The 15611-nt window shown below is 38.4% G+C and overlaps 1 protein-coding gene across 3 annotated transcripts in view; it reads left to right on the top strand.

Annotated features, from left to right (window-relative positions):
* Positions 1–627: 627 nt before the first annotated feature.
* The window catches only part of ITIH1 (inter-alpha-trypsin inhibitor heavy chain 1), a 44577-nt gene continuing 29593 nt past the window's right edge, over positions 628–15611 (top strand). Inside the window, exons 1-6 of one of the 3 annotated variants that reach the window (XM_020971561.2) lie at positions 628–760; positions 1251–1271; positions 1646–1812; positions 2752–2856; positions 3243–3405; positions 5860–5970. In XM_020971561.2, the coding sequence (XP_020827220.1) occupies positions 671–760; positions 1251–1271; positions 1646–1812; positions 2752–2856; positions 3243–3405; positions 5860–5970 (657 nt within the window). In that variant the 5' untranslated portion in view covers positions 628–670. Of the gene's footprint in view, positions 761–1233; positions 1272–1645; positions 1813–2751; positions 2857–3242; positions 3406–5859; positions 5971–15611 lie in introns of those variants that run through there. The other 2 variants (XM_020971562.2, XM_078152293.1) reach the window with 2 other exon arrangements.

Below are 15611 nucleotides of genomic sequence, written 5' to 3'. Positions count from 1 at the left end.
GATCAAATGAGCTCTATTTATAAAATGCTTAACATAGTACCTAGCACATAGTAGACTGTTCCCTTCTTCTACTCCCAGCCCAAAATTGATTTTGCTGCCCTGTGGACAGCACGTCACACATGAAAGGTCACTGTAATAAATACATGTTGAAGTAAGTCAATATCACTGTAATAAATACATGTTGAAGTAAATTCAATATCAATGCCAATCTGAAGTGACGAAGATTTGTGGAAATGTTTGACTTAGTGGTGGAAGTAGGATTGGTGTAGCATCTGTGTTAAAAAGTTGACTTTTAAAGAATTTTAAAAGTTTTTAAAAATTTTTTATTAAGCCATCACCACTTATTGAGAACTCACTACATGCATGAGAATGAACCAGGTCTCATGGAATCTCAAGAGACGGTCTCAGTAAAAAACCTTGTCATTGACAGCGGTTTTACAAAAAGTATATGTTCTGATTTTACTGGAGGTTAATAGAGGTCGGAGTTTGGGCAACCTCTCCAGAAGGGAAAAAAGATATGTAACTGTTGAATTCTGATTTTTTAAAGTTTGGAATATTTGCCTTTGTCTGTCTAATGTTTAATCTGTGTTTCCACATCACTGTATCGATCAGCACTTTGGGAAGAGTACAGCATCAATGTGAGTCCCTCAAACTGAGGCTGACTTACAATATGGAGCGTCACATGCTGTTTTGCCTCTGCCTGTTATCCCTCCCCGGTCTCATAGCATCAGGCTTAATAGGCCAGCCTAGGAGCATTGGGGTATGTAACCGTATGGTATGAATTAGCCACTCCTCCCATTATGTGGAGGGGAGTGGATGGGATGCACTTGGGAATAAAAAAGGGGGACAAATCCATGGTGACCAAAACAATGGGTCTCCCTGATGCGTAGCCTTATTCTGCTGGTGTTGGGGATATGAGCCAATCTGAAATAGCCCAGATGCTCGTGTTGAATCTTTCCAGGGGAGGAATAAAAGGACACGCTCATTGCAAGTTGTTAAGTGCACTGACTACAACTGCTTAATTTCCCTGAAATCCTCCCCCTTCCCCCAATAATCTGTCACAGTTTCTCAGGAAATTGTCCTTTTTACCCTTCCTTTCTACAAATATGAATTTTCTAGGTAGGACTCCAAGGAGGAGATAAAAAGGGACAAAAAATGACCAAGAGGTTCTATTGTCACGTTTTATAATCAGATTATTGTTACTGGTTTAGCTCTCTTCCCTAGTCCTTGAACTTGCTTTTATTTTGCAGAAGAGACAGACTCAGGGCACAGTAAGTAAACTTCTCATTCTTGGGAGAATGGTGGTAGGCTATTGCGGGTTTTTCCCCCAGGCTTCACTAATAGCATGCAAATTCTGAAATGTTTAATCCCGCCACTCCTCTCACGCAGATGAGAGTTTGGGGCTCCTTCCTGGGTGCTAAATAATTGGTTGGCAAGGGTTTGGCTTCTGATTTAGTCTCCCCCTTCAATGATGATTATCTTTAAAAGTCTGAACCACCCGGTGATTTTGAAGATCTTGGGTCTTTTTCAATCAGAACAAAGGGTATTATCACCCATGGAACTATATAAAAAGGAAGCTGAGAAAGGAATTTTGTCAATCACTCCGAGACCTCAATACCAAAGCATAATCATTTTTCATCTATAGATTGTCAATGGAATAGAAATTCAGAGAATGAAAGTTAACTGCAGAGTCACCTCCCGATTCGCTAATTATGTGATCACCAGCCAAGCCATCAACCATGGCAGCACCGCCAAAGAAATTATCTTCGACGTTGAGATCCCCAAGACAGCCTACATTAGCAATTTCCTCCTGTGGGTAATCCCTTCCCTAACTTGTTCTGTGAATCAGAATGTGCAAATAAATCTACTTGGTATCTAAATAGGGACCATCCCTACGTTTTAAGAATCTCAGGGGACCCATATACCTAGTACCTAAGTCTGCAGTTCCTAAAGCCAAAGATAATAATTTGATTTACTCCATCCTTTTTTTTTTTTTTTTTTAAGTTTTCTTTTCTCTAGATAGTACTATCTTTAGGAAAAGAATCAGGGAACTTTGTCCAAAATCTTCCCCAAAGTGATGATGAAATTATGGGGCTCTATGGGACAAGAATAGGCAGGGAAGGGCTCTGCTCTTGGGGTCCTCTGACAAAAAGAAAACTATTCATTATAGAACTAGTATTTGAGGAAGAAGGAAAAAGGGGCCAAGTTTCCTGGCTTAGCTCTGGCCTTGGCCTTCACATGATCAAATTGCTTGCTAGTTACTAAAAGTCATATGAAAACTATTTTAATCTCACTGCCGAAAGTAAACTGTAGGAAGACTTTAATTCAAATCTGACCTTAGACACTTACTAGCTGTGTAATGCTGGGCAAGTCACTTAACCTCTGTTTGCCTTAATCCACTGGAGAAGGAAATGGCAAACCACCGTAGTATCCTTGCCAGGAAAACTCCATGGACAGTACGGTCCACAGGGTCATGAAGTGTCGGACATACCTGAATATTAATAACAGAAAGTAAGGGAGAATTTGACCATGTCCCCCCCCTACCCTTCAAACCTGATTTGTGGACTAGAGTGACTTTTTGCTTAAAGTCTACTGTGAGAAACTCTTAACATTCTCAAGATCAGGATATGTTCAGGCCATGGGAGGCTGCATACGCTCTGATCAGGATGAGGAGAGTTCTTCTGGGAAGCTGTCTGCAGGAATCTATTCAGGAACATGCATTTCACTAGTGTGCCTTTTCCTTCTTAACAGTACAGTGGATGGAGTCCCCTATCCAGGAAATATCAAAGACAAGGTGATTGCCTGGAAACAATACCGGAAAGCTGTTGTTCGAGGAGAGACTGCAGGTCTGGTAAGGTAAGCTCTCGCCCTGACTTCCTGTATCAGGTGAGTGTGTTTGTGTGTGTGTGTGTGTGTGTGTGTGTGTGTGTGTGTGTGTGTGTGTACTCGTGTATGTTTGGGGGCGATATAGCTGGGCTGCAGAAATCCATGTGTATACCAGTGAGATCAAGGAGCTCCCCCAGAACCCTGAGCATGGAAATTTGCTTTACTCATTTAGTTCCTGCAAAGAACAGGAATCTACAAGGACTGAGAATATCAGAGCTTGGCTAGGAGAAAAAAATTGACCTAATCATATTGGATTCACAAAGCAAGGCCTCTGAGTGAAAGGCAATGTGAGTTTAAAGGTGATGCTTTCAGAGTCGTGAAAGTATAGAGATTAGTTTTCTTCTTCTTTTCCCTAGGGCCTCTGGGAGGAAAATGGAAAAATTCAACATTGCAGTCAACATCGGTGCTGGCAGCAAAGTCAGCTTTGAGTTGACATATGAGGAGCTATTGAAGCGACACTTGGGGAAATATGAAATTGTCATTAAAGTTAAACCAAGGCATCTGGTCAAACAGTTTGAGGTAAATCCCCTTGGGATTGACTCTCAGCATCGAGAAAGTGGACCAGAAATGCTCCCTGGACCCATGGCCTGTCTCTTGTTGTACCTCTTACAGGGTAGTTTGGAAGAAGGATTCCTAAATAGGCAAGTAGGGACCAGGGTACTAGTATTAGCTTTGTCACCTCCTCATTCTGCAGCTTTGGGCAAGTCCCTTATCCTCTCTAAACCCCAGTTTTCATATTTCTAAGATGAATGGACTGGAATAGATATTCCCTAAGGACCCTTCCAACTCTGATATTGTCAAAATCTTACTGCATCCTCAATGGAGGTCCTTCATATAAAGACAGATATAGTTATAAAGGATATCTCTGAGGCATTGTGGTATAAAGGAAAGACTGTTGGTTAAGTTTAGAGTCAGAGGACTTGGGTTTGAATCTAGTCCTTGCTACTTGCTAACTAGTTTTATGACTTTGGGTGAGTCATTAAACCTCCCTAGGTCTCAGTTTCTTCATATGTAAAATGGGGGGAGGGGTGGCCTTGGATTGGACACCTCTGAGGGATCTACCAGTCTCAGATCCTATTAGTTGCTCAAGAGGGACTCCTCAGGAACTTTCCCCCTGTAGGATGAGCAATGGGGATTGGCTTTTTGATGGTGGGCTCCATGGTCCTTGGTGTGGTAGAAAGGCAAGCAAGGTCTTGCTCTGGTTATTTTGTGGCTCAAAGGATCCTCAGGGTAGGGTGGAGTTTAGTGCCTGAGAACCAATTGCTTTTGATGTTCAGCACAGTTAAACTGTGACAAGGAGAAAAAGATTAGAAAGTTAAATCACTTAAAGAAAGTTTCATATCTAACACTAAAAAACAACCTACTGCTGGGCCTAAGGGACTGGAGCAATGCACCCACTCCTTCCTAAACTTTGCTCCAAACCCATGTGGTCTGGACCAGTTTCAATCCTGGGAGAAGAGTAGCCTCTAACGAGAGGTGTTAGACTCCCTTCCTCACACTCCTCGGCTTGTTACCTTCCTACCTCCAGAACCTTGGGGAAGGTTGACTTAGGGTTTGGCTCTTATCTAGTTTCCTCAAAGGGAAGTGGAAAGGTTCCCAATTTATAATATAAATCAGGCATGTAATTCCTACACACAAAAGAAGGGCTAACATACACAAACGATTCACAGTGTGCGTTGACAGAACAACTTAAAAAGGATTCAGTAACTTATAACTGCTATTATACTTTCTTAGGAAAACGATACTTAAACCACATCTGAACATAAAGCAGTTTGCAGGGCTTCTGATTAGGCGTTTTAGATCTCGCCTCAGCTCTGCACTGTGCAAACAATTGCTGATCTATGTCTTCTAGTTAAATAAGCCAGGCTTGGTCCAGTTCTCTTGTTGGAGGTCATCCTTTCCAAGAGTCCTGAAGCAGGGGCAGTCATCTCTGATCTAACTGGACACAGTTCTTCCTGACCTCTGGGATTCATAAGGTTGAATTTAAGCCTGGGCACATCCATTTCAGGATGCTTGTTCACTCAAGATGACAATAATAAAGAAAAAACACAAAAGAGGTAGCCCCAAACCCAAGCTTAGGCTTTCCTCAGCATCGCATAAACTCAGGATGGAGGATAGGGCAAACTCCCCCTTTCCCACTCTTCATGTAAAGCAGCATGAAACAGTTCTGACAGTTGGAAGAGAAGAAAGATTTGAGGCTGGGGTCATCCTCTCTTAAATATCATCAGTTCTTCCTACTTACCAGTCAGCAAGGGGACTTTGTTCCATCACCTCAAAGCACAAATTCTTCAGTGGTGAGTCACACATGACTGGAAGCAGTCTGCAGAATGTGCCTATGGTCAAGCAGAACAGGAAGGGCAATTCTGAGCATGCTCCATGGAATGGTCCTTGTTATTCATGTACCAACAATAGGAGTTATCCTTTGTAAGCCCATCTCTGATCATGATAATGAGATCCAGGAGCTGGGACTAATGCCCTCTTCAGGTCTTCAGCAACTACTTTTTGATGATACTAGTGGAGTATCAGTTGATTTTGAAAGGTATGATTAGGTTCAGGAGAATCTCTGCCCTGTCTATCCCAGAATCTTAGAATTGCAAAACATTACAGCTTGAAGGAATCTTAGAGATCTCCTGGGTCAACATCTTCATCGTATAGAGTAGAGAGGCCTAGAGAGGATGAGTGACTTGTCCTTCAGATCTACCTCTAAGAATCATTCAGAGAGACAGTGGCAGAGGTGAGCCTATAGCACAGGTCCCCCCACTTTCCAATCCAGTGGACTTTCTACCACCCCTGTGTATGGTGCTAAGTGAACCGTTTCTTTGAACATGTTAGGGCAAAGAGAGCTGATACCTCTGCCATTCTTTTAACTTGTTTTAGAGTGTACTTCCATGTTTTCCTGGGTACTGTTATGTTTGGGATAGAGGTGGATAGGGTGGGGAGTCATGCTATAATGCTTTTTCTTAAACTTTGAAGATTGAAGCAGACATCTTTGAACCACAAGAGATCAGCATGTTGGATGCTCAAGCATCTTTTCTTTCTGGGGACATGACCCAGTTTATTGAAAAATCCTTCTCTGGAAAAAAGGTATGTTGAGTGATTCAAAAATACAGGCTTATATTTTCAACCCTGAGGACTTCTTCATTAAGTCTTTAAAAAAAAAATCCTGCCAATAACCTCCTTAAGTCTCAGAAGTAGAAAAACGGAGCCATATATGCTCATTTTAAAATTTTTATATTTTATTTTTTCTCAATTATACATAACAATTTTAAACATTCTTTTAAAAAACTTTGAGTCCTAAATTCTCTCCCTCCCTCCCCTCCCCCTCCTTGAGAAGGTAAGCAGTCTGATACAGCTTATATATGTGCAGTCATGCAAAACATATTTCCACATTAGCCATATTGCAAAAGAAAACACAGGCCAAAAAAAAAACCATAAGAAAAATAAAGTTTTAAAAGTATGCTTTAATCTGTATTTAGATTCCATCAGTTCTTTCTCTGGAGGTAGATAGCATTTTTCATTGTAAATCTTTTGGAATTCTCTTGGATCATTATATTACTGAGTATAACTAAGTCATTCACAGCTAATCATTGTACACTATTGCTGTTATTGTATATAATGTTCTCCTGGTTCTGCTCATTTCACTTTGCATCAGTTCATGTAAGTCTTCCCAGGTTTTTCTGAACCCATCCTTCCTGTCATTTTGCACAATAGTATTCTGTCTCAATCATATACCACAACTTGCTCAACCATTTTCTAGTTGATGGCCACCCTCTCATTTTCCAATTCTTTGCCACCGCAAAAAGAGCGGCTATAAATATTTTTGTACATGTAAGTCCTTTTCCCTTTTTTATGATCTCTTTGGGATACAGATCTAGTAGTGGTATTGCTGAGTCAGAGGGCATGCATAATTTTATAGCCCTTTGAGCATAGTTCCAAATTGTTTTCCAGAGTGGCTATATTAGTTCACAACTCCAACAACAATGCATGAATGTACCTATTTTTCCACATCCCCTCCAGGATTTGTAATTTCTGATAGAGGTAAAGTGGTACCTCAGAGATGTTTTAATTTGTATTTCTCTAATCAATAATGATTTAAATATTTTTTCATATGACTATAGACAAATTATTTTCTTCTTATGTAAATTGCCTGTTCATATGCTTTGACCATTTATCAATTGGGAAATGACTCGTATTCTTATAAATTTGACTCAGTTCTCTATATATTTGTGAAATGAGGCCTTTATGAGAGACACACTATAAAAATTTTCCCCCAGTTTTCTGCTTTCTTTCTAATCTTGGCTGTATTATGCAAAACCTTTTTAATTTAATTATAATCAAAATTATCCATTTTACATCCTATAATACTCTCTATCTCTTGTTTGGTAATAAATTCCTCCCTTATCTATAGAATTGACAGGTAAACTATTCCACACTCCCCTAATTTGCTTATAGCATTGCCCTTTATATCTAAATCATGTACTCATTTTGACTGTATCTTGGTATATGGTTTGAGGTGTTCATCTATAGCTGTTATTGTTCAGTTGTTTTTCAATCATGTCTGACTCTTCATAAACCCATTTGGGATTTTCTTGGCAAAGATACTGGAGTGGTTTGACATTTCCTTCTCTAGCTCATTTTATAGATGAGGGAATGAAGCAAACAGGGTGGAGTGACTTGCTTAGGATCACATAGCAAGTAAGTGTCTGAGGCCAGATTTGAACTCAGGGAGATGAGTCTTCCTGACTCCAGGCTCAGCACTCTATCAATTGCATCACCTAGCTGTCCTGGTCTATACCTAGTTTCTGACAAGCTGCTTTCCAGTTTTCTTAGCAGTTCTTGTCCCAAAAGTTTGGCACCTTGTGTTTATCAAACACAAGATTATGATGGTCTTTTCCTAATGTATTGTGTACCTAATCTTTTCAACTAATCCACTACTCTATTTCTTAGCCAGTACCAGATTGTTTTGATGATTACCACTTGCAGTACAGTTTGAGGTTTGGTACTACAAGGCCACCTTCCTTCATATTTTTCCCCCCATTAATTCCCTTGATATTCTTGACCTTTTGTTCTTCTAGATGAATTATGTTATTTCCATAAAATACTTTTTGGTAGTTTGGTATGTCACTGAATAAGTAAATTAATTTAGGTCGAATTGTCATTTTTATTATACTGTCTCAGCCTACCCATGAGTAATTAGTATTTTTCCAATTGGTTAGATCTGACTTTTTTGGTGTGAAAAGTGTTTTGTAATTGTGTTGGTATAGTTTCTCTGTTTGTCTGGGCAAGTAGATTCCCAAATATTTTGTATTATCTACAGTTATTTTAAATGGAATTTCTCTTTCTATCTCTTGCTTCTGGACTTTGTTGGTGATATATGGAAATGCTGATGATTTATATGGGTTTATTTTGTATCCTGTGACTCTGCTAAAGTTGTTAATTGCTTCAACTAGTTTTTTAGTTGGTATTCTCTGATATTCTCCAAGAATACCATCATATCATCTACAAAGAGTGATAATTTTGTTTCCTTATTGCCTATTTTAATTATTTCAATTTCTTTTTCTCCTCTTGTTGCTATAGCTTGTATTTCTAGTACAGTATTCAATAATAATAGTGATGATGGGCATCCTTTCTTTGCCCCTGATCTTATTGGGAAGGCTTTTAGCATATCCCTGTTATAAATAATACTTGCTGTTAGTTTTAAATAAATACTACTTTTCATAAATACTACTTTTCATTTTAAGGAAAGCTCCATTATTTCTATGCTTTTTAGAATTTTTAGTAGGAAGGAGTGTTGTATTTTATCAAGAGCCTTTTCTGTATCTATTGACATAATCATGTAATTTTTGTTTGTTTTCTTATTGATATGGTCAATTATGCTAATAGTTTTCTTAATGCTAAATTAGCCCTGCATTCCTAGTATAAATCCCTCGTGGTCACAGTGCATGATCTTTGTGATATATCGATGTAACCTCCTTGCTAGTATTTTATTTAAAATTTTTGCAGCTATATTTATTAGGGAAATTGGTCTGTAGTTTTCTTTCTCTATTTTAGCTCTTCCTGGTTTAGTATCAGCACCACATTTGTGTCAGAAAAGGAATTTGGTAGGATTCCTTTTTTGCTTATTTTTCCAGATAGCTTATATAGCACTGGAACTAATAGTTCTTTAAATGTTTGGTATAATTCATTGATGGTTTGTCTACTTCTTCTTCTGTTAATCTGGGCATCTTTTGTAAATATTCATTCATTTCTCTTGGATTGTCAGATTTTTTGGCACATAACTGGATAAAATAGCTCCTAATAATTGCTTTAATTTCCTCTTCATTGGTGGTGAATTCACCCTTTTCATTTTTGACGTTGGTAATTTGGTTTTCTTTTTAAAAAATAAAATTAACCAATAGTTTATCTCTTTTATTGTTTTTTCCCCATAAAACCAGTTTCTAGTTTTATTTATTAGTTTAATAGCTTTTATATTTTCAGTTTTATTAATCTCTCCTCTGGTTTTCAGAATTTCCAATTTGGTGTTTAATTTTTTTTAATGTGTTCTCTTTCTAGTTTTTTTTTAGTTGTATGCACAATTCATTGATCTATTCTTTCCATATTTTATTGATGTAAGCATTGAGAGATACAAAATTTCCTTTAAGTATTGCTTCGACTCATAAATTTTGGTGTATTGTCTTGTCATTCTCTTCAATGAAATTACTGCTTTTATAATTTGTTCTTCAACCCACTCATTATTTAGGATTGGATTATTTAATCTCCAATTAATTTTCAATCTATGTTTCCATGGCCCTTTGTTCAATATTATTTTTATTGCATTATGATCTGAAAAGGACACATTTAATTTTTCTCCATCTAGTTGTGAGGTTTATATGACCTAATACCTGGTAAGTTTTTGTGTAGGTGCCATGTACCACTGAGAAAAAGGTATATTCCTTCTATTCCCATTCAGTTTTCTCCAGAGGTCCATCAAATCTAACTTTTCTAAAATTCTATTTATCTCATTAATTTATTTCTTGTTTATTTTTTGGTTAGATTTATCTAGTTTTGAAAGGGAAAATTTGAGGTTTCCCACTAGTATAGTTTTATTGCCTATTTCCTCCTATAACTCATTTAACCTTTCCTTTAAGAATGTAGATGCTATACCATTTGGAACTTAGATATTCAATATTGCTATTACTTCATTGTCTATGGTATCTTTTAGAAAGATGTAGTTTCCTTGCTTGTCTTTTAATTAGATCTATATTTGCTTTTCTTTGTCTGAGATCACAAATTGCTACCCCTGCTTTTTTTTTTTTTTTACTTTGGCTGAAGCATAATAGATTCTGCTCCAGCCCTTTCCCTTTACTCTATGTGTGTCTCTCTGCTTCAAATGTGTTCTTTTAAACAACATATTGTAGGATTCTGGTTTTCCATCCACTTTGCTATCCACTTCTCTTTTATGGGTGACTTCACCATATTCACATTTACAGTTATGATTACAACTGTGTATTTCCCTTCATCCTATTTTCCACCTGTTTTTCCTTCCCCCCCTCTCTCCTTTTATCCTGTCTCTCCTCAAAGGTGTTTTGCTTCTGACCACCACCTTCCCCAATCTGCCCTGATTTCTATTAGCCCCTACCTTCATTAATTACCCTTCCCTCCTACTTTCCTGTAGGGCAAGATAGGTTTCTATGCCCAGCTGAGTGTGTATTTTATTTCTTCTTTCAGCTCATTCCAGTGAGAGTAAAGTTCAAGTGTGGCCTGCCACTTCCTATCTTTTCCTCCATTGTAAAAGCTCTTTTGCACCTATGTGAGATAATTTACCTCATTCCACATCTCCCTTCCCCCTTCTCCCCATGCATCATTTTTTCTCACTCTTTAATTTTGTTTGTTTTTTGGATATCATAGTCAACTCACACCTCTGCCCTCTGTCTATGTATACTCTTTCTAACTGCCCTAATAATGATGAAGTTTTTAGGAGTTACACATATCATTTTCCCATATAGGAATGTAAACAGTTTAATCTTACTGCATCCCTTACTATTATTCTTTCCTATTTGCCTTTTTATGCTTCCCTTGAGTTTTGCATTTGAAAATCAAATTTTCTATTCAGTTCTGGTCTTTTCATCAGGAATATTTGAAAGCTCTCTATTTCATTAAATATACATTCCTTCCCCCCCCCTGAAGAATTACACTTAGTTTTTCTGGGTAGGGTATTCTTGGTTGTAATCCTAGGTCCTTTGCCCTCCAAAACATCATGTTCCAAGCTCTCTGCTTCTTTAATGTGGAAGATGCTAAATCTTGTGCAATCTGGACCATAACTCTATGATATTTGAATAGTTTCTTTCTGATTGTTTGCAATATTTTCTCCTTGACCTGGGAGCCCTGGAATTTGGTTACAATATTCCTGGGAGTTTTCATTTTGTGATCTCTTGCAGGAGGTAATTCATGAATTCTTTCAATTTATATTTTACTCTCTGGACCTAAGATTTCAGGGAAGCTCTCCTTGATAAATTCTTGAAATATGGTGTCTAGGCTCTTTTTTTGATCATGACTTTAAGGTAGTCCAATAAATATTAAATCATATTTCCTCAATCTATTTTCCGGGTTAGTTGTTTTTCCAATGAGATAGTTTACACTTTCTTCTACTTTTAAAAAATTCATTTGACTTTGTTTTATTGTTTCTTGATGTCTCATGTAGTCATTAGCTTCCACTTGCCCAGTTTTAATTTTTAAGGAATTATTTTCTTCAGTGAGCTTTTGTATCTCCTTTTCCATTTGGCCAATTCTACTTTTTAAGGAGTTGTTTTCCTCAGTGAATTTTTGTAATTTTTGTATATCTTTTTTCCTTTTGGCCAATTCTGCTTTCTAAAGAATTCTTCTCTTGAGTGTATTTTTGTGCCTCTTTTACCAATTGGTCTATTATGTTTTTTAAGGGGGTTATTTTCTTTAGTTTTTTCTGCTTCCTTTATTAAGCTTTTGACTCTTTTTTCATGATTTTTTGGTGTCACCATAATTTCTTTCCCCAATTTTTCCTCTATATCTCTCATTTGAGTTTTAAAATCTTTTTTGAGCTTTTCCGTGGTTCTTTTTTTGGCTTGAGACCAATTCACATAATTCTTTGAGGCTTTACATGCAGCTGTTTCAACATTGCTGTTCCCTTCTGAGTTTGTGTTTTGATCTTCCCTATCACCACAGAAACTTTTTGTGCTTAGGTTCTTTTTTGTCGTTGTTGCCTGCTCATTTTTCCAGCCTATTTTTTGATTTTTAACTTTATGTTGAAGTTGAGCTTTGCTCCTGGGGTGAGGGGGGCACTGTCTGAAGCTTCAGATTTTTTGCTCTGCTATTTTCAGAGCTAGTTCTGGGGGTCAGTAGGTTTTTGTTCTTCTGAAGCGGTATGATCTAAGGTGGTATGCTCTCCTGGCCTGCATTCTGGACTGTAAGATTATAAGCAGTGTTTCTGCCCTGAAACTGTGACCAAAGCCCCACCCCACTGCGGCCTCAAGCTCTGGTATTCTAGTGCTCCTCCTTGCCCTGGGAATGTGATCCAGATTCCTATATGGGCAGTGCAACAAAGTCCGGCACCCAATGCCAGCTAAGGGTCCCCTGTAGCCTCCTTCTGATCAGTTGTCCAACCTCTTTACTGTCTGTGGGCTGAGAGCTCCAGAAGTTGCTGCTGCAGATTCAGCTGCCCTGAAGGCCTGCTGCTGGCATGTACCTAGCATGGCCTACTACTGGCTGTCTTGTGCAGAGGCCTGGGGCCTTGCTGCTCACTTGCAGCAGGCATGAGTCCTCATTGCTAACTTGCCAGGCATGAAGTGCACCAACCATACTCCCCTCTTGTCCCAGTGAGACAGACCTTTCCTGCTGATCTTCTAAGTTGGCTTGCACTGAAATATGGTTTTACTTCAACCTTTTGTTGGTTTTGCCATTGCAGAATTCATTTTGAGGTGTTATTTCAAAGTTATTTGGAGGAGAACTTTAGAGAGGTTGTGTCAGTTCCTGCCTTTACTACATCATCTTGGTTCTGCCCCCTCTTCAATGATTTTTTGTGCTTCTTTTACCATTACATCAAATCTTATTTTTAAGGTGTTATTTTCTTCAGTATTTTTTGTGCTATTTTTCCAAGCCGTTAATTCTCTTTTTACAATTTTCATTCATCACTATTATTTCTTTTCCAATTTTTCCTCTACCACTCTTATCTCTTTCTTTAACTGTTCCAGGAATTCTTGTTGGGCTTGTGTTCAATTAACATTTTTCTTTAAGGCCTTACTTTTAGCTGTTTTCACATTGCTATCTTCTACTGGGTTTGTATCTTGGTTTTCCTTGACACCAGTAGCTTTTTATGGTTAAGTTCTTTGTGACGGTTGTTGTTATTGCTTGCTTGTTTTTCCAACCTATTTCTTCACTTTGAACTGCATTAAAGTTGGGCTCTGCTCACCTAGGGGTGAGGAGGCACTATCCCAAGTTTTAAGCTTTTCTCGTTGCTGTTTCCAGAGTTAGTTCTGGGGGTCTGAAAATTTTTGGTGCTTCCAAGGTGTTGTCATCTGGAGAGAGGTCTGGTCATTTCTCTCCTGGTCTGTGTTCTGATCCCCTGGTAGGGCCTCCACTTCCTTTAAGCCATGAAGTGCTACTGTTTCTCTCTGCCTTGGAATTATGACCTAAAATTGCCTATAGGCAATAGAGTTGCCAATCAGTGTCAACTGCACCCAGTACCCACAAAGGTGTCCCCTATCATCTCTTTCTGATCAGTTGTCTAACCCCTTTACAATCTCTGAGCTAAGAGCTCTTGAAGTTGTTGCGTCATCTGTTGCAGCTGCCTTCAAGGCCCACATATAGTACTGCCTCCATATGCACTCCAGGTCATTATAGACCTCTCCTACCAACCTCCTAAGTTTTTTCAACTATAAAAATGTTTTACTCTGACCTTTTGTTGGCTCTGCCACTCCAAAATTTGAATAGAGATATTATTTTAAAATTGTTTGAAGGAGTATATGGGGGAGTTCAGTTGGGTTGCTGCCTCTACTCCTGCATCTTGTCTTCCTCCTTTAACAGTATTTTATATTATTGCAAATATTCTATTTAATTTCTCTTCTGTTTTATTGCTTAATTGGGAAAAATGGTTTTTAATAATTTTCCTTATGTCCTCTTCTTTTGGATAAATTCTTTGTCTTCATTTTTGATATTAGCAATTTGGTTTTCCTTCCTTTTGTATCAGATTAGCTAACAGTTTATTTATTTTATTAATTATTCTGAAAAATCATCTACTTTCATTTTTCAATGGTTTTTTTATTTTCAGTTTTGTTTATTTATTCTTTGATTTTCAAAATTTCTTCTGTCAAAGATCCATTTTCCTCCTGTAGAATGATCTACAGTTTTGCAAGATAAGTTATTCTTGGTTTTAAGTCTTTACCTTTTGCCTTGTGGAGGATAACACTCTAAGATTTTTTTCTTCTTCATAGTAGTTGCTTTCCAGGTCTTGTGGAACTATAGTTCTCTGGTACTTAAACTCCTTCTTTACATCCCCTTGTAGCATTTTTTCTTTACTTGGAAACTTCTGTGTTTTGGCCATAACAATCCTAGGCAGCTTCAGTTTGGTGACCTTTCAGGAGGTGACCAACTGATTCTTTCTGTTTTCACTTTGGTCTCTGGTTCTAATAGATCTGGGCAATTCTCTTTTATAATTTCTTAAAATATGGCATCCAGGTTTTCTGTTTGGTGATGGTTTCAGGTAGCACCGTAATTCTTAAATTATCTCTCCTCAATCTTCTTTCAATGTCAGTTTTTTATAGCAGATACTTTATATTTTCTTCTATTTTTTAATCTTTAGACTTTGCTATTTTTAGGTGCCATATTGAGTAATTGAGTTCTGTTTGCTACATTCTGTATTTCAACGAATTTGTTACCAAGACTCTATCTTCTTACAAAATCCCTAATTAGGAGTACCCCTGACAGGCTCCAGTGGAACAAATCTTAGACCTTCTGTGTTGCCCGCAACCAGATTGTACACTGAACGGAGAGGCGTGACATGGGCCAGGTGGAGTAGAATTACTGACTCAGTTTATTCATCTGAGGGTACAGGATATATAGAGAAAATCTAGCCTAACTTCAAAGAGTCCTCCCCGTGAGATACTCCCCAGAACATCTGCTGAGGATGTGACAACATGAATTTCCTCGTTATCAGGGGTTCTTAGATTGGGTTGTATTTTCCAAGGTTTTCCCAGGCGCCTTGGCGCCACCTGCATAGAGGAGTGAATGTGTAAATCTAAGGTTCAAAGAGTGAGAAGGAGTGTCTCAGGGACCTCCTAATCAGGAAGGGATTGGAGAGCCGTACCACTTAATCATCGAGCCCTTACGGGTAAAAGCCTGGGCAGAGGTCAAACTCTGCCTTGGATCTTAAACCCTTATCAGACTCTTGAGATCGGCCCTCAACACTTCCGGACAGCTCTCCTGGCATTGGAGTTAATGTTCTAAAGTGTCCTTATTTCCTACTGTGGCTGCCAGTGTTCTGAGGAGTGTTCAGCTGGGCCCTTTCTCCTTGCAAAGTGACCTATGGGGTCTAGTTCTGTCCCTACTTCTGTTCTCATAGGCCACATTCAGGATCTATCTGTAGGCCCCTGATTGTTGGAGCTTATGACCTCACCTACACAAAGTACTGGTTGGCTGGCTTCAGGTTGATTTGTTGGAGCTCACGCTGGCTTCCCTGCCCTGATTTCTTTCCCTACTGCCGCTAGCCTGGCTATTGA

This window comes from Phascolarctos cinereus, unplaced genomic scaffold, assembly GCF_003287225.1.
Source record: "Phascolarctos cinereus isolate Bilbo 61053 unplaced genomic scaffold, phaCin_HiC Scaffold_4;HRSCAF=312, whole genome shotgun sequence".
NCBI lineage: Eukaryota > Metazoa > Chordata > Mammalia > Diprotodontia > Phascolarctidae > Phascolarctos > Phascolarctos cinereus.
The sequence above is the reverse complement of the archived record's forward strand: the minus strand, read 5'-3'. Positions and strand labels throughout refer to the sequence as shown.